Source organism: Aotus nancymaae, unplaced genomic scaffold, assembly GCF_030222135.1.
Source record: "Aotus nancymaae isolate 86718 unplaced genomic scaffold, 86718_ANA_hifiasm-v0.15.2.pri h1tg000014l, whole genome shotgun sequence".
NCBI classification, from domain to species: Eukaryota; Metazoa; Chordata; class Mammalia; order Primates; family Aotidae; genus Aotus; species Aotus nancymaae.
In genome coordinates, this window is record NW_026988425.1 from 119,721,821 (window position 1) to 119,744,514 (window position 22,694).

Below are 22,694 nucleotides of genomic sequence, written 5' to 3' on the forward strand. Positions count from 1 at the left end.
TTTTCCTTTATAAGAGCGTCCAGAGAGAAAAACTTCTCAATTAAAAGACCCCATACCCCGTTGCACCTGGGCTACAGGCACCGGGTTGGGGGCACGGGAGGTTGGGGGCGGGACCTGCCCCTGGGCCAGGCCCCTTCCACAAGGTTTGCACTGCCTGGCAAGGCCGCTGGTGGTAGATCTGGCTGCAGATGGTGAAGGAGAACATTGAGGACAGTTCCCTGCCCTTTGGCTGTGCTGAGCCCATCTGGAGTGTTTCTGGTTCTAATCAGAAGTGGAACAGTTTCAGTGCATCTTAGAGGTTCATGTTAGTGATGAACTTGGGTGTAGATGGTGACACAGCTTGTTGTCTCCTCCTAGGCTCTTAGTGCATCCAAGATCTTGAGCTGCCAGGGGCCTGGCCACTCCCACCCCGAGCCCTACCTTGGCTGAGCTTGTCACCGCTGCGTGTCCCGGGCTGCCGGCCTGCCTGTCATCTGCAGTGCACAGGTATGCATGTGTGTGCATACGTACATGCACCACACACATATGCCTGCCTCACACACAGCACACCCATACCCCATGCACACCACATACACATCATACCCGTCACACACTACACACATGCTATGCCGACCTCACATACACCACACACACATACGCCATACCCACCACACACAACATACATACCCACCTCACATACACCACACACATACCCCATACACACCACACACACACCACACACCTAACTCACGTACACCACACACACCGCACATATATACACTCACCTCACACACATAGTCCATACACACCATACACGACACACGTACCCACCTCACAGAGCACATATACTGTGCCCACCGCATGCACACCACACACTTAACCCATATACAGCACACACACCACACACATACCGTGCCCACCTCACACACACCACACACATATCATACCCACCTCACACACCACACACTACATATATACCATGCCAACCTCACATACCCCAGACACTTAACCCATGCACACCACACACACAGCACACACATATCCCCACCTCACTCACACACCATACACCTAACCATACCCACCTCACACACATACACCATACACACCACACACAAAACACGTCATACCCACATCATACACCACACACCACATATACACCATTCCCACTGTACACACCTACACACTTAACCCATATACAGCACACACACACCACACACACCATACCAACTTCACACACAGCATACATATATCATACCCATCTAACACACGTACCCCATAGACTCCACACAACACATATACTCACCTCTCACAGCACATATATACCATGCCCACCTCGCACACCCCATACCCTTAACCCACATACACCACACACACCACACATACCATGCCGACCTCACACACACCGTACATATATCATACCCATCTAACACACATACACCATACACAGTACACAACACATACCACCTCTCACACCACATATATACCGTGCCCACCTCACACACCCCACCCCCTTAACCCATATACACCACACACGCAGCACACGTATCATACCCACCTCACACACACCATACATATATCATACCCATCTAACACACATACCCTATACACACCACAACAACATATATCACCTCTCACACCACATATATACCATGCCCACCTCACATACCCCACACCCTTAACCCATATATACCACACACGCACACGGCACACACATATCATACCCACCTCACACACCACATATATACGTGTCCTCCTCAGACACACCACACACTTAACCCATGTACATCACACACACCACACGTATCATACTCACCTCACATAGACACCATACACTTCCTATACCCACCTCACACACCACAGAGCACATATACATCGTGCCCACCTCACACACCCCACACATTCAACCCATATACACCACACACATTCCACCCACATAACCATGTCCACCACCTCACACACACTATACACATATCATACCCACCTCACACACATACCCCATACACACCACATGTGTATAACAACCACGTCACAGACACCACGTATATACCGTGCCCACCTCACAAACACCAGGCACTTACCCATACGCACCACACACACACCATACACACCACACATATACCTACCTCACACACGACACCCATATGCCATACACACCACGCACAACACATAAACCCACCTCATACAGCATACCCTAGATATTTACCACGCCCATCTCACACATCATACATATATCATCCCTACGTTACACACATACCCCATACACACCACATACAACACACATGCCCACCTCACACAACAGATATATACCATGTCCATCTCACACAGACCACACACTTAATGCATATACACCACACACACCACATATAGTATCATGCCCACCTCACCTAACACATTATACACATATCATACCCACCTCACATACCAGACACCCTTAACCCATATAGAACACACATCACATATATACCATGCCCACTTCACACACCCCACACACTAACCTTTATACACCACACACAAAGCACACACATATCATATCCACCTCACACACACCCCACACACCCCAGGTACACCACACACATATACCCACCTTACACACCATACACCACATGTATACCATGCCCACCTCAGACACACCACACACTTAACCCACATACATCATGTACAACACGCACATATCATACCCAACTCACACACACACCATACACGTCATACCTTCCTCACACACATACCCTGTATACATCACACACAACACGCATATGTACCATCATCTGATCTTTGATAAACCTGAAAAAAAACTAGCAATGGGGAAAGGATTCCCTGTTTAATAAATGGTGTTGGGAAAACTGGCTAGCAATGTGCAGAAAGCAAAAACTGGACCCCTTTCTGATACCTTAGACTAAAATTAACTTCAGAGGGATTAAAGATCTAAACATAAGACCTAACACCATAAAAACCGTACAAGAAAACCTACTCAAAACCATTCAGGACATAGGCATAGGCAAGGACTTCATGGCTAAAACACCGAAAGCAATGGCAATAAAAGCCAAAATAAAATGGCAATGGCAATAAAAGCGTTTGGTGGGTATGGGATACATGCATGGCGTCTGGTAACTGTGAAGAGTACGAGGTGTGTATGAAGTATGTGTGTGGTGTTTGCAAGGTGGACATGATATGTGTGTGGTGTATATGGCGTGTGGGGGGGTTTATGTGTGGTGTGTGACAGTGTATGAAGTACGTGTGTAGTATGTGTGTGGTGTATATGGGTTGAATGTGTGGGATGTGGGAGGTGAGCATGGTGTATATGTAGTGTGTGGTGTGTATGGGGTATGTGCGTGAGGTGGGTATGCTATGTGTGCCGTGTGTGTCGTGTATATGGCTTAAGTGTGCGGTGTATGTGAGGTCGGTATATGTGTGTGGCTGTATAGTGTATATGGGTTAAGTGTGTGCTGCGTGTGAGGTAGGTATGCTATGTGTATAGTGTGTGTGAGGTGGGTATGATGTGTGTGGTGCGTGTGGTGCATATGGGTTGAGGGTGTGGGCTGTGTGAGGTGAGAATGATACATAGGTGGTGTGTGAGGAGGGTATGTGTGGTGGGTGTGGTGTGTATGGGGTATGTGTGTGAGGTGGGAAGGATATGTGTGTGGTATATATGGGTTAAATGTGTGGGGTGTGTGAGGTGGGCATGGCGTATATGTGGGTGTCTAAGAGGTGTTTCTGATATATGTGCAGTGTGTGAGGTGGGTATATGTGTGTAGTGTATATGGGTTAAGTATGTGGTGTGTGTGAGGTGAGTATATGAGTGTAGTGTATACGGGTTAAGTGTGTGGTGTGTGTGAGGTGGGTATATGTGTGTAGTGTATATGGGTTAAGTGTGTGGTGTGTGTGAGGTAGGTATGTTACGTGTGTGGTGTATCTAAAGTGGGTATGAGTGTGGTGTGTGTGTAGTGTATATGGGTGTGTGTGAGGTGGGTGTGTATAATGTATATAGGTTAAGTGTGTGGTGTGTGTGAGATGGGCATGGTATATATGTGGTGTGTGAGAGGTGGGTATGTGTGTGGTGTGTGTGAGGGGGATATGATATGTGTGTAGTGTGTGTGGTGTATATGGGTTAAATGTGTGGGATGTGTGAGGTGGACATGGTGTATACGTGGTGTGTAGTGTGTGAGATAGGTATGTCTGTTGTGTGTGGTGTGTATGGGGTATGTGTGTGGTGTATGTGAGGTGGGTATGTATGTTGTGTGTGGTGGGTATGGGGTATGTGTGTGTGGTGTATGTGAGGTCGGCATAGCATGTGTGTAGCGTGTGAGGCGGGTATGATGTGTGTGTGGTGTGCATGGGGTATGGGTGTGCTGTGTGTGAGGTAGTCATGGTATGTGTGTGGTGCGTGTACCTATGCACACACATGCGTACCTGTGCACTGCAGATGACAGGCAGGCTGGCAGCCCGGGACATGCAGCGGTGACAAGCTCAGCCAACGTAGGGCTTGGGGTCTCTTTCTTTTGCACCCTGAGTCCCTTCACTTGTGCTTCCACTGTGGGTGGTCACAAGCTCTGTGCCCCTTGGTGTGGATCTCTCTGCTGGAGGACACAGGACACCCTGCAAGTCAGGGATGGGTGTCATCCTTCACAGAGATGGCCAAACAGCTCAGGTTCTATACACACCTGCAAAACTGCTATTTCTGGCTTCTATGCACAATCTCTGACTGGGCTACTGGCTCACACCTGTAATCGCAGCACTTTGGAAGACCTAAATTGGCAGATGACATGAGTCTGGGAGTTTGAGACCAGCCTGGGCAACATGGTGAAACACGGTCTCTACAAAAAGTTAAAGAAAAAAGAGAGAGAGAGAGAGAGAGAGAGAGAGATGGGCACGGTGGCTCACACTTGTAATCCCAGCACTTTGGGAGGCTGGGGTGGGTGGATCACCTGAAGTCGGGAGTTCGCGACCAGCCTGGCCAATGTGGTAAAACCCTGTCTCTACTAAAAATACCAAAATTAGCCAGGTGTGGTGGTATACACCTGTAGTCTCAGCTACTCAGGAAGCTGAGGCAGAAGAATCACTTGAACCCAGAAGGCAGAGGTTGCAGTGAGCTAAGATCTGAGATCACACCACTGCACTCCAGCCTAGGTGACAAAGCGAGACTCCATCTCAAAAGAAAAAAGAAAGAAAGAAAGGCTGGGCAATGTGGCTCATGTGTGTAATCCCAGCACTTTCAGAGGCCAAGGTGGGCAGATCATGAGATCAATAGATCAAGACTGTCCTGGACAACATGATCAAACCGTGTCTCTACTAAAAATACAAAAAATTAGTTGGGCATGGTGACATGGGCCAGTAGTCCCAGCTACTTGGGAGGCTGAGGCAGGAGAATTGCTTGAACCTAAGAGTCAGAGGTTGCAGTTAGCCGAGATGGCACCACTGCATTACAGCCAGAGTGAAACTTTGTCTCAAAAAACATAAAGATAAAAATAAATTGGGAGGCCGAGGCGGGTGGATCACGAGGTCGAGAGATCGAGACCATCCTGGTCAACATTGTGAAACCCCGTCTCTATTAATACAAAAAAATTAGCTGGGCACGGTGGCGCGTGCCTGTAATCCCAGCTACTCAGGAGGCTGAGGCAGGAGAATTGCCTGAACCCAGGAGGCGGAGGTTGCGGTGAGCCGAGATCGCGCCATTGCACTCCAGCCTGGGTAACGAGCGAGACTCCGTCTCAAAAAAAAAAAAAAAAAAAAAAGATAAAAATAAAAAAGAGCCAAATGTGGTGGTGTGACTGTAGTCCCAGCCGCTCCTCTGGTGGCTAAGGTGGGAGGATCACCTGAACCCTAGAGATGGAGGTTGCACTGAGCCAGGATTGCACCACTGCACTCTAGCCTGGGTGATGCAGTGAGGCTCTGTCCCCACAAAAAATAAAATATCTATCATTATCTACAAGAGATATCTGCTGCCAAACTCATGATGAGGAAATAATGCAACTGAGTACTCTCAGAAACTTGAGAAAAGTGACCAAGATCTCAGCCAGTGTTAGCCTTGTACTGCAAAGCCCTGCAGTACCATCTGTGACATTTCTTTTATTCACTCAAGAAAAAAAGAGATGAATTTTTTTCACAAATTACTTTATGCCATTCAAATCAGTACATCAAGTGGTGCATTTAGACGTGTTGGTCGAGGTGTCAGAGGCCATGTGACTAGAGGAGGGGGTGAAGTCTGAGGCCAAGTCAGGTGAAGGCTGAGTGTCAGCTGAGACAGCAGGTCAGCCAAGTGAAGGAGGTGGCTGAAGTGCTAGAGAAGACCTAGGGGAAGGAGGTGGCTGAGGGCTGAGAGTTCGTGAGGAGATTTTTTTTTTTCTTTTTTAAACACATGAAAGTTTTTAGTTTATTAAACTTCTCGTGAAAAGTCCGCAGTGGCCATAGATAACATCATTGCAGCACCTTTACTCCTTCAGCTGTGATCCAATCTCCAGCTCACTTTTTGCCAGCACCAACACTGGCCTTTGCAGTCCCCCTGACTTTCTTCATTCCGTTCTTGCGTTCCTTTCGTTGCTTTCTTGAGGTATTTTTCTTCTCATACAGGCCATGTCTTGCAAGTCTATGTTTGGGTTCATTTTTCTTTGCATAATCCAGGGAATCATAAATCATGCCAAAGCCAGTTGTCTTGCCACCACCAAAATGAGCTCTGAATCCAAATACAAAGATGATATCTGGTGTGGTCTTGTGCATTTTGGCTAGTTTTTCCCGAATTTCTGTCTTGGGCACTGTTGCCTTCCGGGGTGAAGGACATCAGTGGCCATTTGTTTCCTCTGAAGTAGTCGGTTGGTCATGAACTTTCTAGTGCGAATAGTTACTGTGTCGTTCATGATGGTGGCCTATCCTTATACAGTCAGGGAGGAAAAGAGAGCCACAGTTCGCCGGCCAATCATATCCGAGGAGATTCTTTAGGTACCAGAGGAGACTCATTTGAAGGTGATAGCTAAGGGAGACCACCAAGGTAGAGAAGGTGGCCGAGGTGCCAGTGGCCACTAAGTGGACAAGTAGGCTGAGGACCCAGATGCCACACTGCTGGAGGAAGAAGATAAGGTCCAAAAGGAAATACAGCTGGATGAGGTGGATGGGGTCTCCCAGGAAAGACATATGGATGAGGTGGATGGGGTCCCCGAGGACACACAGTGTGATGAGGTAGATGGGGTCTCCCAGGACACACACAGGGATGAGGTGGATGGGGTCCCCCAGGACAGATAGGATCAGGTGGCTGAGGTTCAGCAGGATAGACAGGTGGATGAGGTGGATAAAGTCCTATAGGAGATGCAGCTGGAGGAGATGGTGGAGATTCCACAAAACAAACAGCTGGAAGACATGAAGGAGGTCCCAGAGGACACTCAATTGATGGAAGTGTCTGTGGTTTCAGAAGATCACCAGCTGGAGAAGATGGTGGAGGTAACAGAGAGCACTTGACTGGAGGAGGTGACTGAGTCTCAGAGAATCTTCACTTGGAAAAGATGATTGAGGTGGCACAGGATATTCAAGTGAAGTAGGTGAAGTCCCAGAGGACACGTGAGTGAAATAGGAGGTTGAGGTTCCAGAAAACACTTAAGTGGTGGAGTTGCCTGTGGTCTCAGAAAATCAGCTGAAGAAGGTGGTACAGGTAACAGATTACACTCGGTTGGAGGTGTGTGTGGGCTCAGAAAATCTTCAGCTTGAGATGGTGGTAGAGATATCAGAGAAAACTCAAGTGGAGGTGTGTGAGGTCTTACAACATCTTCAGCTGGCAACAGTGGTAGAGATACCAGAAGACACTCAGATTGAGGTGTGTTGGGTCTTAGAAAATCTTCAGCTGAAGACAGAGGTAGAGGTGTCTGTGGCCTCAGAAAATCATCAAGAAGGTGAAGAGATATGAGAAGACACTATTGAAATAGGTAGTTGAGGTCCGAGGGGACACTCAAATGGTGGAGCTACCTGTAATATCAAAAAATTATCAGTTGGAGAAAGTGGTTGAGGTCCCAGAGGACACTGGATGGACAGTGTATGTGGTCTCAGAAAATCATCAGCTGGAGACAATGGTATATGTACCAGAAGACACTGGAGTAGTGGTGTCTGTGGTCTCCAAAGATTATCATCTAGAGATGTGGTAGACGTGCCGGAAGACACTCGAGTGGTGGTGCACGTGGTCTCCAACGGTCAGGATCCGGAGAAGGTGGTAGGGGTGCCAGAAGACACTCGAGTGGTGGTGCACGTGGTCTCTAAAGGTGAGGATCCGGAGAAGGTGGTAGAGGTGCCAGAAGTCACTCGCGTGGTGGTGTACGTGGTCTCCAACAGTCAGGATCTGGAGAAGGTGGTAGGAGTGCCAGAAGACATTCATGTGTAGGTGTCTGTGGTCCCCAGAAATTATCTAGAGAAGGTGGCTGAGGTCCTAGAGGATACAGGAGTTGAGAAGTTGTCAGAGGTCCCAGAACACCTTTGGCTGATGGAAATGGTTGAGCTCCCAGGTGACACCCAGATGGAGGAGGTGACTGGCAAGCCATCAGTGGCCTTGAAGGGTCAGCCATGAGGTAGGGTGAGTAGGGCAATCCTGAGCAGTGAGGATGCTGTGTTGCAGCCATGTTAACCTGCGGGCAGAAGGAGGAAGTGTTTTGAAATGTATTAATTTGATGGACAGACCCACCATCAACAACACAGGCTGAAGCTTATGTTGCTGCTGATAGATTCTGCACCTTTCCATCCTCCAGGTTTCAAAATAGCACATCAGTATCATGAAGTCACCCTTCCACTAAGTACCAGTGACAGCTGGGGAGTGAAGAAAAGTCATTGGGACAAACTGTTTTCTCCACATGCCACTGTGTCTGTCTGCAAATGTAGGCAGGCTGGGGGCCTGCCCCAGGGGAGACAGAGTCATACCGCAGTAAGGAAGAAGCATGTTTCCAACACGGGAGTGTCTATGTCTATCCTCATTCCTCCCTCACTGCCATCACCAGAGCATGCTCCTTGTATCAGATAAACAGCGAGTAAGAGAGGCATGAAAAGCCCATTGTCCACACACGTGTTGCAGCTTCTTTTTGGAGAATGTCCTCCAGGCCCTTTATGTTCTGTCTCTGATTCTCAGAACTCTGCAAGTCAGTGTGACCACCTGCTCCAAATCTAAGAAAACAGAGGCTCCCCAAGGAAGGAGAACATGTGCCCTGGGTCACACAGCTTGCAGGAGGCACACTGGGAGTTGATTCCAGCTCTGCCTGCAGGACCCTCTCATTTCCCCTCTGCTTCCCTTCTTGACAAAGGGTCTTGTTCACTCTGGGGCTGCCCCCCATGAGCACAAATGGCTCTGGGGAAATGTGGGTTCCTGATGACATTCAGGGGAACTGGGAGAAGGTTTTCTGACAGAACAATCCAACATACAGAAGTCAGTTAGGCACAGCTAGAATAGTTCTTTGAATTCCCAGGCTATACAAATTTTAAGTGCATTATGACATAAATAATACTTTTGTACATGGAAAAATGAGGTATGAATTCTGAAAAAAGCAAGTTTTAGAAATGTGTTTAATTTTAAGTGTACAGTTCCCATCATGTGTAATCATAAGCCTCAGCAGCTATTGTAAGTACAGAGGCCACATGATAACCAGCATAGCTGAGCATCATTTAAGGCCTTCGTTGGGCATCGTCACTGTGGGTAATAGGTTACATTCACTTTCACTAACTCACAGTTGAGACATATTTTCTATTACAAGTACAGAAACTCTGACACTTAGAATATTAGATCAGGACACCACTGAAGGGGGGTGAAGGCGAGTTTTTGCACAACACAGTTAACAACAGGAATGGGAATGTGATGAACTATGGAATTGACCTTGTTGAAGCGCATTCAAAACTGCACAAAGCACATATTAATGTTGGGTTAATGAGTTTTCACTTTTGTCACTTCTGGGAATACAGCAGATATTTCAAATGTTAATCACCTACCTTATAGAAGAAAACAAAATCACAGCAAAATAAAAACCCACATATTTCTGAAATAGATCCCACAACACCTTGAGTAAAGGAGATCAGTCGGAGTTCACTGCACCATGAGACCTACAGAGGTGGAGGTCGGTGGCATTCCTCATGTTATTTCTGGAAACAGAACAGTAAAAGCCCTTCAGCCCTCAGTCCCTAAGCATTTATGGCTCCTGTAGGTGCCACCCAAGATGACTAGCTGGGACTGGAGAAGCCAGAAAGTTTATGGGGAAGATGTTGCTTTTGAAAAAGTCCAGAGAGAAAACGTATCACAGAACCCACAGAGCAGAGGCCAGGCCAGGAGAGGATGATGGAGGAAAAGATTACAGTGTCCTGATACAGGCAGAGTGAAAATGACCCCAGCATTTACTTTTGTCTTAGAGTTCTGTGTTTTCAGTTGGGATGCAGCTTCTGTTCCTCACAGGAACCGAATGAGGTCCTGAACCTGCTAAGGTCCAGAGAAGGAAATGGAGCTAAATCTGGCTTGCATATTCTGTGCCGAATAAGAAACCCCCCACGCCCTCCGCTGCCATCTCACTCTATTTGCCACACTCATATCCCTTACGAGAGGCATAGGGTTTATTGGCCAGATGCCTCAGAGCACCCTGGAGCCTTCTGGGCCTCAGCCCTGAGGAAGACACTGCAGATTCCTGCTCCAGGGCTTTTCTTAACTCTCAACAGGCTGTGGACAGGTCAGGCTCTAACCAGCTGGAAATGAGCTTGAAATCAGGGGTTCCCAGTACACATCAAAGGAAATCACCCATCATGTGATCACAGACTCCAAATTAAAATAGAAACAGCCATAAATGGGAAGAACATCTATAGGCCCAGCACAGGAGCAGCACTGCTACTTTTCTTCAAGCTATAGGGGCATTTAAAATTCTGTGGATTCGTAGTGAATCTATCCTCCATATCTCACCAGGCATTGTCAATATTTATGAACAGAAATGAACATAAAGAGACTAGCACTCATGAGAAAAGGTCAGAGTTACAGAAAATAAATGAAGGCTGGGTGCGGTGGCTCACACTAGTAATCCCAGCACTTTGGAAGGCCAAGGCGGGCAGATGACTTGAGGTCAAGAGTTAGAGGCAAGCCTGGCCAACATGGTGAAACTATCTCTACGAAAAATACAAAATGAAAAAATTTGCCAGGCATGGTGGCAGGTGCATGTAGTCCGAGCTACTTGAGAGGCTGAGACAGGAGAATTGCTTAAACCTAGGAGGCGGTGGTTGCAGTGAGCAAAAATTGCACCACTGTACTCTAGCCTGGGAGACAGAGCAAGGTTTTCAAAAAGAAAAGGAAAGAAAGGAAGAAAGAAATTAACCAGAAAGTTTTAGGGTCACTGGAAAGTTTTAGGGTCACACTTCAAATGTTAGAGGAGTAAGATTACACAGATATTTAGCTTACTAAAGGAGTTACATAATTCACAATAAACAATTTAAACAAGCAAAAAGAATGAAGTAAGTCAAAATGCAAATAAATGATTCTTTTCTTAAAACAGACCTCATGATACTGCCTTATTAATCCATGAAGACATTGCCCAAAAGTCTCTGCTCTCATCAGCACTTACAGCTCCCATTTAAAATGCTATTGTTGCCGGGCGTGGTGGCTCACGCCTATAATCCCAGCACTTTGGGAGGCCGAGCTGGGTGGATCATGAGGTCAAGAGATCGAGACCATCCTGGTGAACAAGGTGAAACCCTGTCTCTACTAAAAATACAAAAATTAGCTGGGCATGGTGGTGCATGCCTGTAATCCCAGCTACTCGGGAGCCTGAGGCAGGAGAATTGCCTGAACCCAGGAGGCGGAGGTTGCAGTGAGCCGAGATCGCACCATTGCACTCCAGCCTGGGTAACAAGACCAAAACTCCATCTCAAAAAAAATAAATAAATAAATAAATACAATGCTATTGTTGTGACTTTTCTCAAATGAAAGAAAAATAAAGCCTTCACACTGACTCAAGGTGGGAAGGGGAGCTGGCCGATTTGCCTTGCAGGCTTATCCTCACAGTTAAAAGTAACCAAGATGTCAGGGTAGGGCAATGTCCACAGTCAGTGGAGGGGCCTGAACTGCACCATTCACAGGGGACCAGCCAAGAGCCATTCAGCTAGGGCACCCAGTGGGACAACTGTACTCTTCATAAGTGCTTGGCACTCTCTCCAGGAAATATGACAATTACCCCACCTGAGCCCTCACCCCCAAAAGGAGAAGCAGGGCGTGGATTGTGCAGCAGAAATTAAGTGGCTGCCTTCATGGGAGCTCCTACCTCTCCAGAGAGCCAAATTCTTTGTGATTACAAGTATACCTCCACAGGCATCTCTGGGCTGGCTACTCACTCGTGTCTCTCTGGCACTTTCTGCTTTCTCTTCCTTTCCCATATAGAAAACAGAGAAAGAATTAACTTGAAGAATTAAAACACCACGTTCTTTCCTAGACACTCAAAGCTTGATCTTAAAACAAAAACATCCTTAAAAGGGACCATCACAACAGGGCATGGTGGCTCATGGCAGCAATCCCAGCACTTTGGGAGGCTGAGGTGGGCAGATCGCCTGAGGTCGGGAGTTCGAGACCAGCCTGACCAACTTCTAGAAACTCTGTCTCTACTAAAATTACAAAATTAGTCAGGTGTAGTGGTGCATGCTTGTAATCCCAGCTACTCGGGAACCTGAGGCAGAGAATTGCTTGAACCTGGGAATTGGAGGTTGCAGTGAGCTGAGACTGCACCACTGCACTCCAGTCTGAGAGAAAGAGCGAGATTCCAACTCAAAAAGAAAAAAAATCCATCTTAATGACCTACCTGTGCTGCTTTTGTAGGCAGGCTTCCTCTCGGCCGTCTCCCTCTCCAAGGCTTGAGCACAGAGCTGTGGGGAGAAAAATACATCCACGTCCTGACCTGGCAGACTATGCCCAAAAGCAAGGAAAACAAACAAACAAAACTTACGCAGTTGTCAAACTTACCCTTTCTTGCAGAGGGAATGATCTGAAAAAGCCACCATGCCCAGCCTGAAAGAACATCTTTCAAGTTCTTTGTAGAATTTGTTTTTTCTGACTTTAACTTCCAGAAATTTGTATTACCTGGGAGTTAAAATCAGAAATGACACATTAAAAAACATCCCCTCCGCAGGCATGGTGGCTCAGGCTTGTAATGCCAACACTTTGAGAGGTCGAGGTGGATGGATCACTTGAGATTGGGAGTTTGAGACCAGCCTGGCAAACACGGTGAAACCCCATCTCTACTAAAAATACAAAAATTAGCTGGGTGTGGTGGCAACTGCCTGTAGTTCTAGCTGCTCAATGGTGCTGAGGCAGGAGAATCACTTAAAGCCAGGAGGTAGAGGTTGCAGTAAACCAAGATCACACCATTATACTCCAGTCTGGGTGACAGAGCCAAATTCTGTCAAAAAAAGAAAACTTCCTCCAATTTACATTGACAATTCTCTGTTCAGGACTAAGTGGGGTAAAGACTGTTAAATGCGGTAGGACATGGTGGCTCACACGTGTAAACCCAGCACTTTTGGAGACTGAGGCAGGTGGATCACCTGAGTTCACAGTTCAAGACCTACCTGGAAAAAATGGACAACTCTCATCTATACCAAAAATACAAAAATTAGCCAGGAATGGTGGTGCATGCCTGTAATTCCAGCTACTTGGGAGGTTGGGGCAGAAAACTCATTGGAACCTGGAAGGCAGAGGTTGCAGTGAGCTGAGATTATGCCACTGCACTCCAGACTTGGCCAGAGAGTGAGACCCCATTTTAAAAAAAAAAGGACAGACTGTTAAATGTGCCTAGATATCTTCATAATTCATCTATTTTCTGTTCTCTATGTATCGTGAAAGGCAGTCCCGAAGGGTGGGTAATTATCTAGGTTGTAAAAATAAAACATATTTCCTCTTCCCTGGAATATAAAACAGCATCGTGGGATTAGTGCTTTTTTCCTGGATCACTGTTAAGAAGGGGGGCCAGCCCCCAGACAGCCACGTTTTTACTGGTATGAAAGGCAAGAGAAAATGTAGAGCTCAATTTACCCAATGGACAAAAAAGCACAAATGATGGCACAACTTAGCAGCCAAATTCCTATCAAGTACAGACTTTGGACATACTGATCCCTCTCTACCTGCAACTGGGAACATGCACTTTGATGATATCATTCAAAATTACCCTGCCCAGACACACTTTTCATTGATTATCTGAAGGGCAGTTCCAACAGATTTTCTGGGGCTTTCTCTGCATCATGAGATGCAGTGCAGCTCTTCCCTTCACCTTCCTGCAGTTTGTCACCTTGTCCCTATGATCTCAGAGGAACTTTGTCTCAGGCCAACCGTTTGTTCCTTGGACTCTTTCATTTCCTTTAAAATTCATTTGCTGTCCCAATAAATTGCCTCCATCTCCATCTATCTCCCTCGCCCCTGAAAAAAGGGTGCTCTTTAACCATCTGACCCTTCTTGCAGTCTCAGTTTTTGCCTGGCTCCCATGTTTATGCCTGTGCTATGTTTTTCTTCTCCTGTTAAGCTGTCTATTGTTAGTTCATTTCTGCAATGAACCATTAGAGCGGACAGTGAAAGCTTTCCTTCCAGCCATACAATAGAATTATAAAGCAGAAAACTTTAGACAGAATTTCCTATTTAAGTGTCAAAACTTCATACTCCACTTCTGATAAATACCACTAAGGTTTAAAAAAAAAAACCTTATTTCTGACCCAAAGCTCTGTTGACTTTCTATTAAACAAACATCAACCTATTTAATTTTCATAATGTAAATGGCAGATATTTTTATAATTCTTACGCTAATAAATCATTTCCCTGATGCTTTTGGTAAAACCGAATATTCATAATAAAATCCAGAACCATGAATTGTTTTAAATAATTTCTTCTTTGTGATAACAACTATACCTCCACAGGAAGTTAGTATACTCACACGGAAGATAATTCTTCGGAGGAAAAGGCGAACTGTAGAACCTCTCAGTAACACAGTAGTCATCAAAATCCACAAAATGACGGGAAGGTCATTCCCAAAATAAAAATAATCAAGTAGAAAGATGACCACCTAGAATAACAATAGTCGAAATAATGAAAAGGTCAATGACATTGATAATATTTCAGTAAATAATAATAATCTTTAGAAACCATCAACCTCCTCCAAGAGGAAACCACACCCCTCAGATATCACCAGGGGATTCCACTGTTTCAAAACAGATTGGAAGTTACCAGTCTCATGGTTTTTGCATGGCTGGTAGTGTTTTGAGGCATTCCAAATGTAGAGTGTGTTTTTTTCTTGATGTAAAGCAGGGATATCCAATTTTATGGCTTCCTTGGGCAATATTAAAAGCAGAAAAGTTGTCTTAGGCCACACATAAAATACATTAACACTAAAAATAGCTAATGATCTAAAAAAAAATCACAACAAGGCCAGGCACAGTGGCCCATGCCTATAATCCTAGCACTGTGAGAATGCTGAAACCGTTGGTAGATCACCTGAGTTCAGGAGTTCCAGACCAGCCTGGCCAACATGGTGAAACCTTGTCTCGACTAAAAATACAAAAATTAGCCAGGTGTGGTGGTGAGGGCCTGGAATCCCAGCTACTCAGGAGGCTGAGGTGGCAGAATCACTTGAACAAGGGAGGCAGAGGTCTCAGTGAGCTGAGATCGCACCATTGCACTCCACCCCAGGAGATGAGGGGGAAACTTTGTCTCAAAAAAAGAAAAATTACCAACCAAAAAAAAAAATTTTTTTTTTTTTTTTTAGACAGTGTCCCACTCAGTTGACCGGGCTAGGGTGCAATGGTACAATCTCGGCTCGCTGCAACCTCTAACACTTGGATTCAAGCCATTCTCCTGCCTCAGCCTTTAGAGTAGATGGCATTACAGGTGTCTGCCACTATGCCCAGCTAATTTCTATATTTTTAGTAGAGACAGGGTTTCACCATGTTGGTCAGGCTGGTCTGGAACTCCCGACGTCCACTGATCATGAAAGGCAAGAGAAAATGTAGAGCTCAATTCACCCAATGGACAAAAAAGCACAAATGATGGCACAACTTAGCAGCCAAATGCCTATCAAGTACAGACTTTGGACATACTGATCCCTCTCTACCTGCAACTGAGAACATGCACTTTGATGATATCATTCAACATTACCCTGCCCAGACACACTTTTCATTGATTATCTGAAGGGCAGTTCCAACAGATTTTCTGGGGCTTTCTCTGCATCATGAGATGCAGTGCAGCTCTGCCCTTCACCTTCCTGCAGTTTGTCACCTTGTCCCTATGATCTCAGAGGAACTTTGTCTCAGGCCAACCGTTTGTTCCCTGGACTCTTTCATTTCCTTTAAAATTCATTTGCTGTCCCAGTAAATTGCCTCCATCTCCATCTATCTCCCTCGACCCTGAAAAAAGGGTGCTCTTTAACCATCTGACTCTTCTTGCAGTCTCAGTTTTTGCCTGGCTCCCGTGTTTATGCCTCTGCTCTGCTTTTCTTCTCCTGTTAAGCTGTCTGTTGTTAGTTCATTTCTGCAGTGAACCATTAGAGCGGACAGTGAAAGCTTTCCTTCCAGCCATACAATAGAATTATAAAGCAGAAAACTTTAGACAGAATTTCCTATTTAAGTGCCAAAACTTCATACTCCACTTCTGATAAAGACCACAAAGGTTTAAAAAAAAGCACTTATTTTTGACCCAAAGCTCTGTTGACATTCTATTAAACAAACATCAACCTATTTAATTTTCATAATGTAAATCGCAGATATTTTTTTAATTCTTATGCTAAAAAATCATTTCCCTGATGTTTTTGGTAAAACCAAATATTCATAATAAAGTCCAGAAGCATGAATTGTTTTTTTGTTGTTGTTGTTGTTTTCTTTAAGGCATCTTATATTGTGGTTTGGGTTTTTTTATTGTTGTGGTTGTTATCTTGATAAAGATTTAGGGAAGCATGAATTGTTTTAAATACTTTCTTCTTTGTGATTACCAGTATACCTCCACAGGAAGTTAGTATACTCACATGGAAGATAATTCCTCGGAGGACAAGGCCAACTGTAGAACCTCCCAGAAGTATACTAGTGATAAGCATCCTCATAAAGACAAGATAGTCATTCTCAGGATACAAAGGTTCAAGTAGAAACCTGATCGCCTGGAATAATAATAGTTGAAATAATGAAAAGGTCAATGACATTGATAATATTTCAGTAAATAATAATCTTTAGAAACCATCAACCTCCTCCAAGAGGAAACCACACCCCTCAGATATCACCAGGGTATTCCACTGTTTCAAAACAGATTGGATGTTACCAGTCTCATGGATTTGGCATGGCTGGTAGTGTTTTGAGGCATTCCAAATGTAGAGTGTGTTTTTTTTTATATATATATAAAGCAGGGATATCCAATTTTATGGCTTCCTTGGACAATACTAAAAGCAGAAAAGTTGTCTTCGGCCACTCATAAAATACATTAAAACCAGTAACAGCTGATGATCTAAAAAAAGTCACAACAAGGCCAGGCACAGTAGCCCATGCCTATAATCCTAGCACTGTGAGAATGCTGAAACCGGTGGATCACCTGAGTTCAGGAGTTCCAGACCAGCCTGGCCAACATGGTGAAACCTTGTCTCGACTAAAATTACAAAAATTAGCCAGGTGTGGTGGTTAAGGCCTGGAATCCCAGCTACTCAGGAGGCTGAGGCAGCAGAATCACCTGAACTAGGGAGGCAGAGTTCTCAGTGAGCTGAGATCGCACCATTGGACTCCAGCCCGGGAGAAGAGTGGGAAACTGTCTCAAAAAAAGAAAAATTACCAACCAAAAAAAATATATATATATATTTTTTTTATAGACAGTGTCCCACTCAGTTGCCCAGGCTGGAGTGCAATGGCACAATCTCGGCTCGCTGCAACCTCTGACACTTGGATTCAAGCCATTCTCCTGCCTCAGCCTTTAGAGTAGCTGGGATTAAAGGTGTCTGCCACTATGCCCAGATGATTTCTATATTTTTAGTACAGACAGGGTTTCACCATGTTGGTCAGGCTGGTCTGGAACTCCTGACCTCCTCTGATCATGAAAGGCAAGAGAAAATGTAGAGCTCCATTTACCCAATGGGCAAAAAAGCACAAATGATGGCACAACTTAGCAGCCAAATTCCTTTCAAGTACAGACTTTGGACATAATGATCCCTCTCTACCTGCAACTGGGAACATGCACTTTGATGATATCATTCAACATTACCCTGCCCAGACACACTTTTCATTGATTATCTGAAGGGCAGTTCCAACAGATTTTCTGGGGCTTTCTCTGCATCATGAGATGCAGTGCAGCTCTGCCCTTCACCTTCCTGCAGTTTGTCACCTTGTCCCTATGATCTCAGAGGAACTTTGTCTCAGGCCAACCGTTTGTTCCTTGGACTCTTTCATTTCCTTTAAAATTCATTTGCTGTCCCAATAAATTGCCTCCATCTCCATCTATCTCCCTCGTCCGTAAAAAAAGGGTGTTCTTTAACCATCTGACCCTTCTTGCAGTCTCATTTTTTGCCTGGCTCCCATGTTTATGCCTGTTCTATGCTTTTCCTCTCCTGTTAAGATGTCTGTTGTTAGCTCATTTCTGCAATGAACCATTAGAGAGGACAGTGAAAGCTTTCCTTCCAGCCATACAACAGAATTATAAAGCAGAAAAGTTTAGACGGAATTTCCTATTTAAGTGCCAAAATTTCATACTCCACTTCTGATAAAGACCACAAAGTTTTAAAAAAACTTATTTTTGACCCAAAGCAACAAACATCAACCTGTTTAATTTTCATAATGTAAATGGCGGATATTTTTATAATTCTTACGCTAATAAATGACTTCCCTGATGTTTTTGGTAAAACAGATAATTCATAATAAAATCCAGAACCATGAATTGTTTGAAATAATTTCTTCTTTTGATTAGAAGTATACCTCCACAGGAAGTTAGTATACTCACACAGAGGATAATTCTTTGGAAGAAAAGGCCAACTGTAGAATCTGCTAGAAACACAGTAATGATAATTCTCCACAGAAGCACAAGGAGGTCCTTCCCAAAATACAAATATTCAAGAAGAAACGTGACCACCTGGAATAGTAACAGTTGAAATAATGAAAAGGTCAATGACATTGATAATATTTCAGTAAATAATAATAATCTTTAGAAACCATCAACCTCCTCCAAGAGGAAACCACACCCCTCAGATATCACCAGGGGATTCCACTGTTTCAAAACAGATTGGAAGTTAGCAGTCTCATGGTTTTTGCATGGCTGGTAGTGTTTTGAGGCATTCCAAATGTAGAGTGTGTTTTTTTCTTGATATAAAGCAGGGATATCCAATTTTATGGCTTCCTTGGGCAATATTAAAAGCAGAAAAGTTGTCTTAGGCCACACATAAAATACATTAACACCAATAACAGCTGATGATCTAAAAAAAATCACAGGCCAGGCACAGTGTCCCGTGCCTGTAATCCTAGCTGTGTGAAAATGCTGAAAACAGTGGATCACCTGAGTTCAGCAGTTCCAGACCAGCCTGGCCAACATGGTGAAACCTTGTCTCGACTAAAAATACAAAAATTAGCCAGGTGTGGTGGCGAGGGCCTGGAATCCCAGCTACTCAGGAGACTGAGGCAGCAGAATCACTTGAACTAGGGAGGCAGAGGTCTCAGTGAGCTGAGATCGCACCATTGCACTCCAGCCCGGGAGATGAGAGGGATACTTTGTCTCAAAAAAAAAAAAATTACCAACGAGAAAAAAAAAAAGATTTTTTTTTTTTTTTTTTAGACAGTGTCCCACTCAGTTTCCCAGGCTGGAGTGCAATGCCACAATGTCAGCTCGCTGCAACCTCTGACACTGGATTCAAGCCATTCTCGTGCCTCAGCCTTTAGAGTAGATGGCATTACAGGTGTCTGCCACTATGCCCAGCTGATTTCTATATTTTTAGTAGAGACAGGGTTTCACCATGTTGGTCAGGCTGGTCTGGAACTCCCGACCTCAACTGATCATGAAAGGCAAGATAAAATGTAGAGCTCAATTTACCCAATGGACAAAAAAACACAAATGATGGCACAATTCAGCAGCCAAATTCCTATCAAGTACAGACTTTGGACATACTGATCCCTCTCTACCTGCAACTGGGAACATGCACTTTGATGATATCATTCAACATTACCCTGCCCAGACACACTTTTCATTGATTATCTGAAGGGCAGTTCCAACAGATTTTCTGGGGCTTTCTCTGCATCATGAGATGCAGTGCAGCTCTGCCCTTCACCTTCCTGCAGTTTGTCACCTTGTCCCTATGATCTCAGAGGAACTTTGTCTCAGGCCAACCGTTTGTTCCTTGGACTCTTTCGTTTCCTTTAAAATTCATTTGCTGTCCCAATAAATTGCCTCCATCTCCATCTATCTCCCTCGCCCCTGAAAAAAGGATGCTCTTTAATCATCTGACCCTTCTTGCAGTCTCAGTTTTTGCCTGGCTCCCATGTTTATGCCTGTGCTATGCTTTTCCTCTCTTGTTAAGCTGTCTGCTGTTAGTTCATTTCTGCAGTGAACCATTAGAGCGGACAGTGAAAGCTTTCCTTCCAGCCATACAATAGAATTATAAAGCAGAAAACTTTAGACAGAATTTCCTATTTAAGTGCCAAAACTTCATACTCCACTTCTGATAAAGACCACAAAGTTTTTAAAAAAAAAACTTATTTTTGACCCAAAGCTCTGTTGACATTCTATTAAACAAACATTAACCTGTTTAATTTTCATAATGTAAATGGCAGATATTTTTATAATTCTTTCACTAATAAATCACTTCCCTGATGTTTTTGGTAAAACCGAATATTCATAGTAAAGTCCAGAAGCATGAATTGCTTTAAATAATTTCTTCTTTGTGATTACAAGTAAACCTCCACAGGAAGTTAGTATACTCACACAGAAGATACTTCCTCGGAGTAAAAGGCCAACTATAGAAACTCCCAGAAACACCGTACTGATAATCCTCCACATAACACCAGGAAAGTCATGCCGAAGATACAAATAATCAAGTAGAAACTTGATTGCCTGGAATAATAATAGTCAAAATAATGAAAAGGTCAATGACATTGATAATATTTCAGTAAATAATAATAATCATTAGAAACCATCAATCTCCTCCAAGAGGAAACCATACCCCTCAGATATCACCAGGGGATTCCACTGTTTCAAAACAGATTGGAAGTTACCAGTCTCATGGTTTTTGCATGACTGGTAGTGTTTTGAGGCATTCCAAATGTAGAGTGTGTTTTTTTCTTGATGTAAAGCAGGGATATCCAATTTTATGACTTCCTTGGGCAATATTAAAAGCAGAAAATTCATATTCGGCCACACATAAACTACATTAACGTTAATAATAGTGGATGATCTTAAAAAAATCACCAAAAGGCCAGTCACAGTGGCCCGTGCCTGTAATCCTAGCACTGTGAGAATGCTGAAACAGGTGCATCACCTGAGTTCAAGAGTCCCAGACCAGCCTGGCCAACATGGTGAAACCCTGTCTCGACTAAAAATACAAAAATTAGCCAGGTGTTGTGGCGAGGGCCTGGAATCCCAGCTACTCAGAAGGCTGAGGCAGCAGAATCACCTGAACTAGGGAGGCAGAGGTCTCAGTGAGCTGAGATCGCACCATTGCACTCCAGCCCGGGAGACGAGAGGGAAACTGTCTCAAAAAAAGAAAATTACCAACCAAAAAAAAGGAATTTTTTTTTTTTTTTTTTAGACAATGTCCCACTCAGTTGCCCGGGCTGGAGTGCAATGGCACAATCACGGCTTCCTGCAACCTCTGACACTTGGATTCAAGCCATTCTCCTGCCTCAGCCTTTAGAGTAGCTGGGATTAAAGGTGCCTGCCACTATGCCCATCTGATTTCTATACATTTAGTAGAGACAGGGTTTCACCATGTTGGTCAGGCTGGTCTGGAATTCCTGACCTCAACTGATCATGAAAGGCAGAGAAAATGAAGAGGTCAATTTACCCAATGGACAAAAAAGTGCAAATCATGGCACAACTTAGCAGCCAAATTCCTATCAAGTACAGACTTCGGACATACTGATCCCTCTCTACCTGCAACTGGGAACATGCACTTTGATGATATCATTCAACATTACCCTGCCCAGACACACGTTTCATTGATTATCTGAAGTGCAGTTCCAACAGATTTTCTGGGGCTTTCTCTGCATCATGAGATGTATCATGAGATCCATCATGAGATGCAGTGTCACCTTGTCCCTATGATCTCAGAGGAACTTTGTCTCAGGCCAACCGTTTGTTCCTTGGGCTCTTTCATTTCCTTTAAAATTCATTTGCTTTCCCAATAAATTGCCTCCATCTCCATCTATCTCCCTCGCCCCTTAAAAAAGGGTGCTCTTTAACCATCTGACCCTTCTTGCAGTCTCATTTTTTTTTCCTGGCTCCCACGTTTATGCCTGTCCTATGCTTTTCTTCTCCTGTTAAGCTGTCTGTTGTTCGTTCATTTCTGCAATGAACCATTAGAGCGGACAGTGAAAGCTTTCCTTCCAGCCATACAATAGAATTATAAAGCAGAAAAGTTTAGATGGAATTTCCTATTTAAGTGCCAAAATTTCATACTCCACTTCTGATAAAGACCACAAAGGTTTAAAAAAGAAACTTATTTTTGACCCAAAGCTCTGTTGACATTCTATTAAAGAAACATCAACCTATTTAATTTTCATAATGTAAGTGGCAGATATTTTTATAGTTCTTAGCTAAT

General features: G+C 44.4%; 2 protein-coding genes and 2 pseudogenes across 2 annotated transcripts in view; 1 reads left to right on the top strand and 3 right to left on the bottom strand.

The window, feature by feature from the left end:
• LOC135274901 (amyloid-beta A4 precursor protein-binding family A member 2-like) overlaps positions 1 to 22,694 on the top strand; it is a 59,820-nt gene that overhangs the window by 35,003 nt on the left and 2,123 nt on the right. Inside the window, exon 6 of the mRNA XM_064376272.1 lies at positions 358 to 486. The gene's annotated coding sequence lies outside the window, so the exon portion shown is untranslated. The remainder of the gene's footprint in view (positions 1 to 357; positions 487 to 22,694) is intronic.
• On the bottom strand, positions 6,337 to 6,827 carry LOC135274902 (small ribosomal subunit protein eS24-like; annotated as a pseudogene).
• Positions 7,443 to 8,567, bottom strand: LOC135274847 (nuclear pore complex-interacting protein family member A7-like). The gene is given in 2 exon segments (XM_064375819.1): positions 7,443 to 7,801; positions 8,144 to 8,567. Coding segments are annotated over 2 exon segments (783 nt in total).
• The window catches only part of LOC105724930 (gamma-aminobutyric acid receptor-associated protein-like 1), a 41,563-nt pseudogene continuing 29,197 nt past the window's right edge, over positions 10,329 to 22,694 (bottom strand).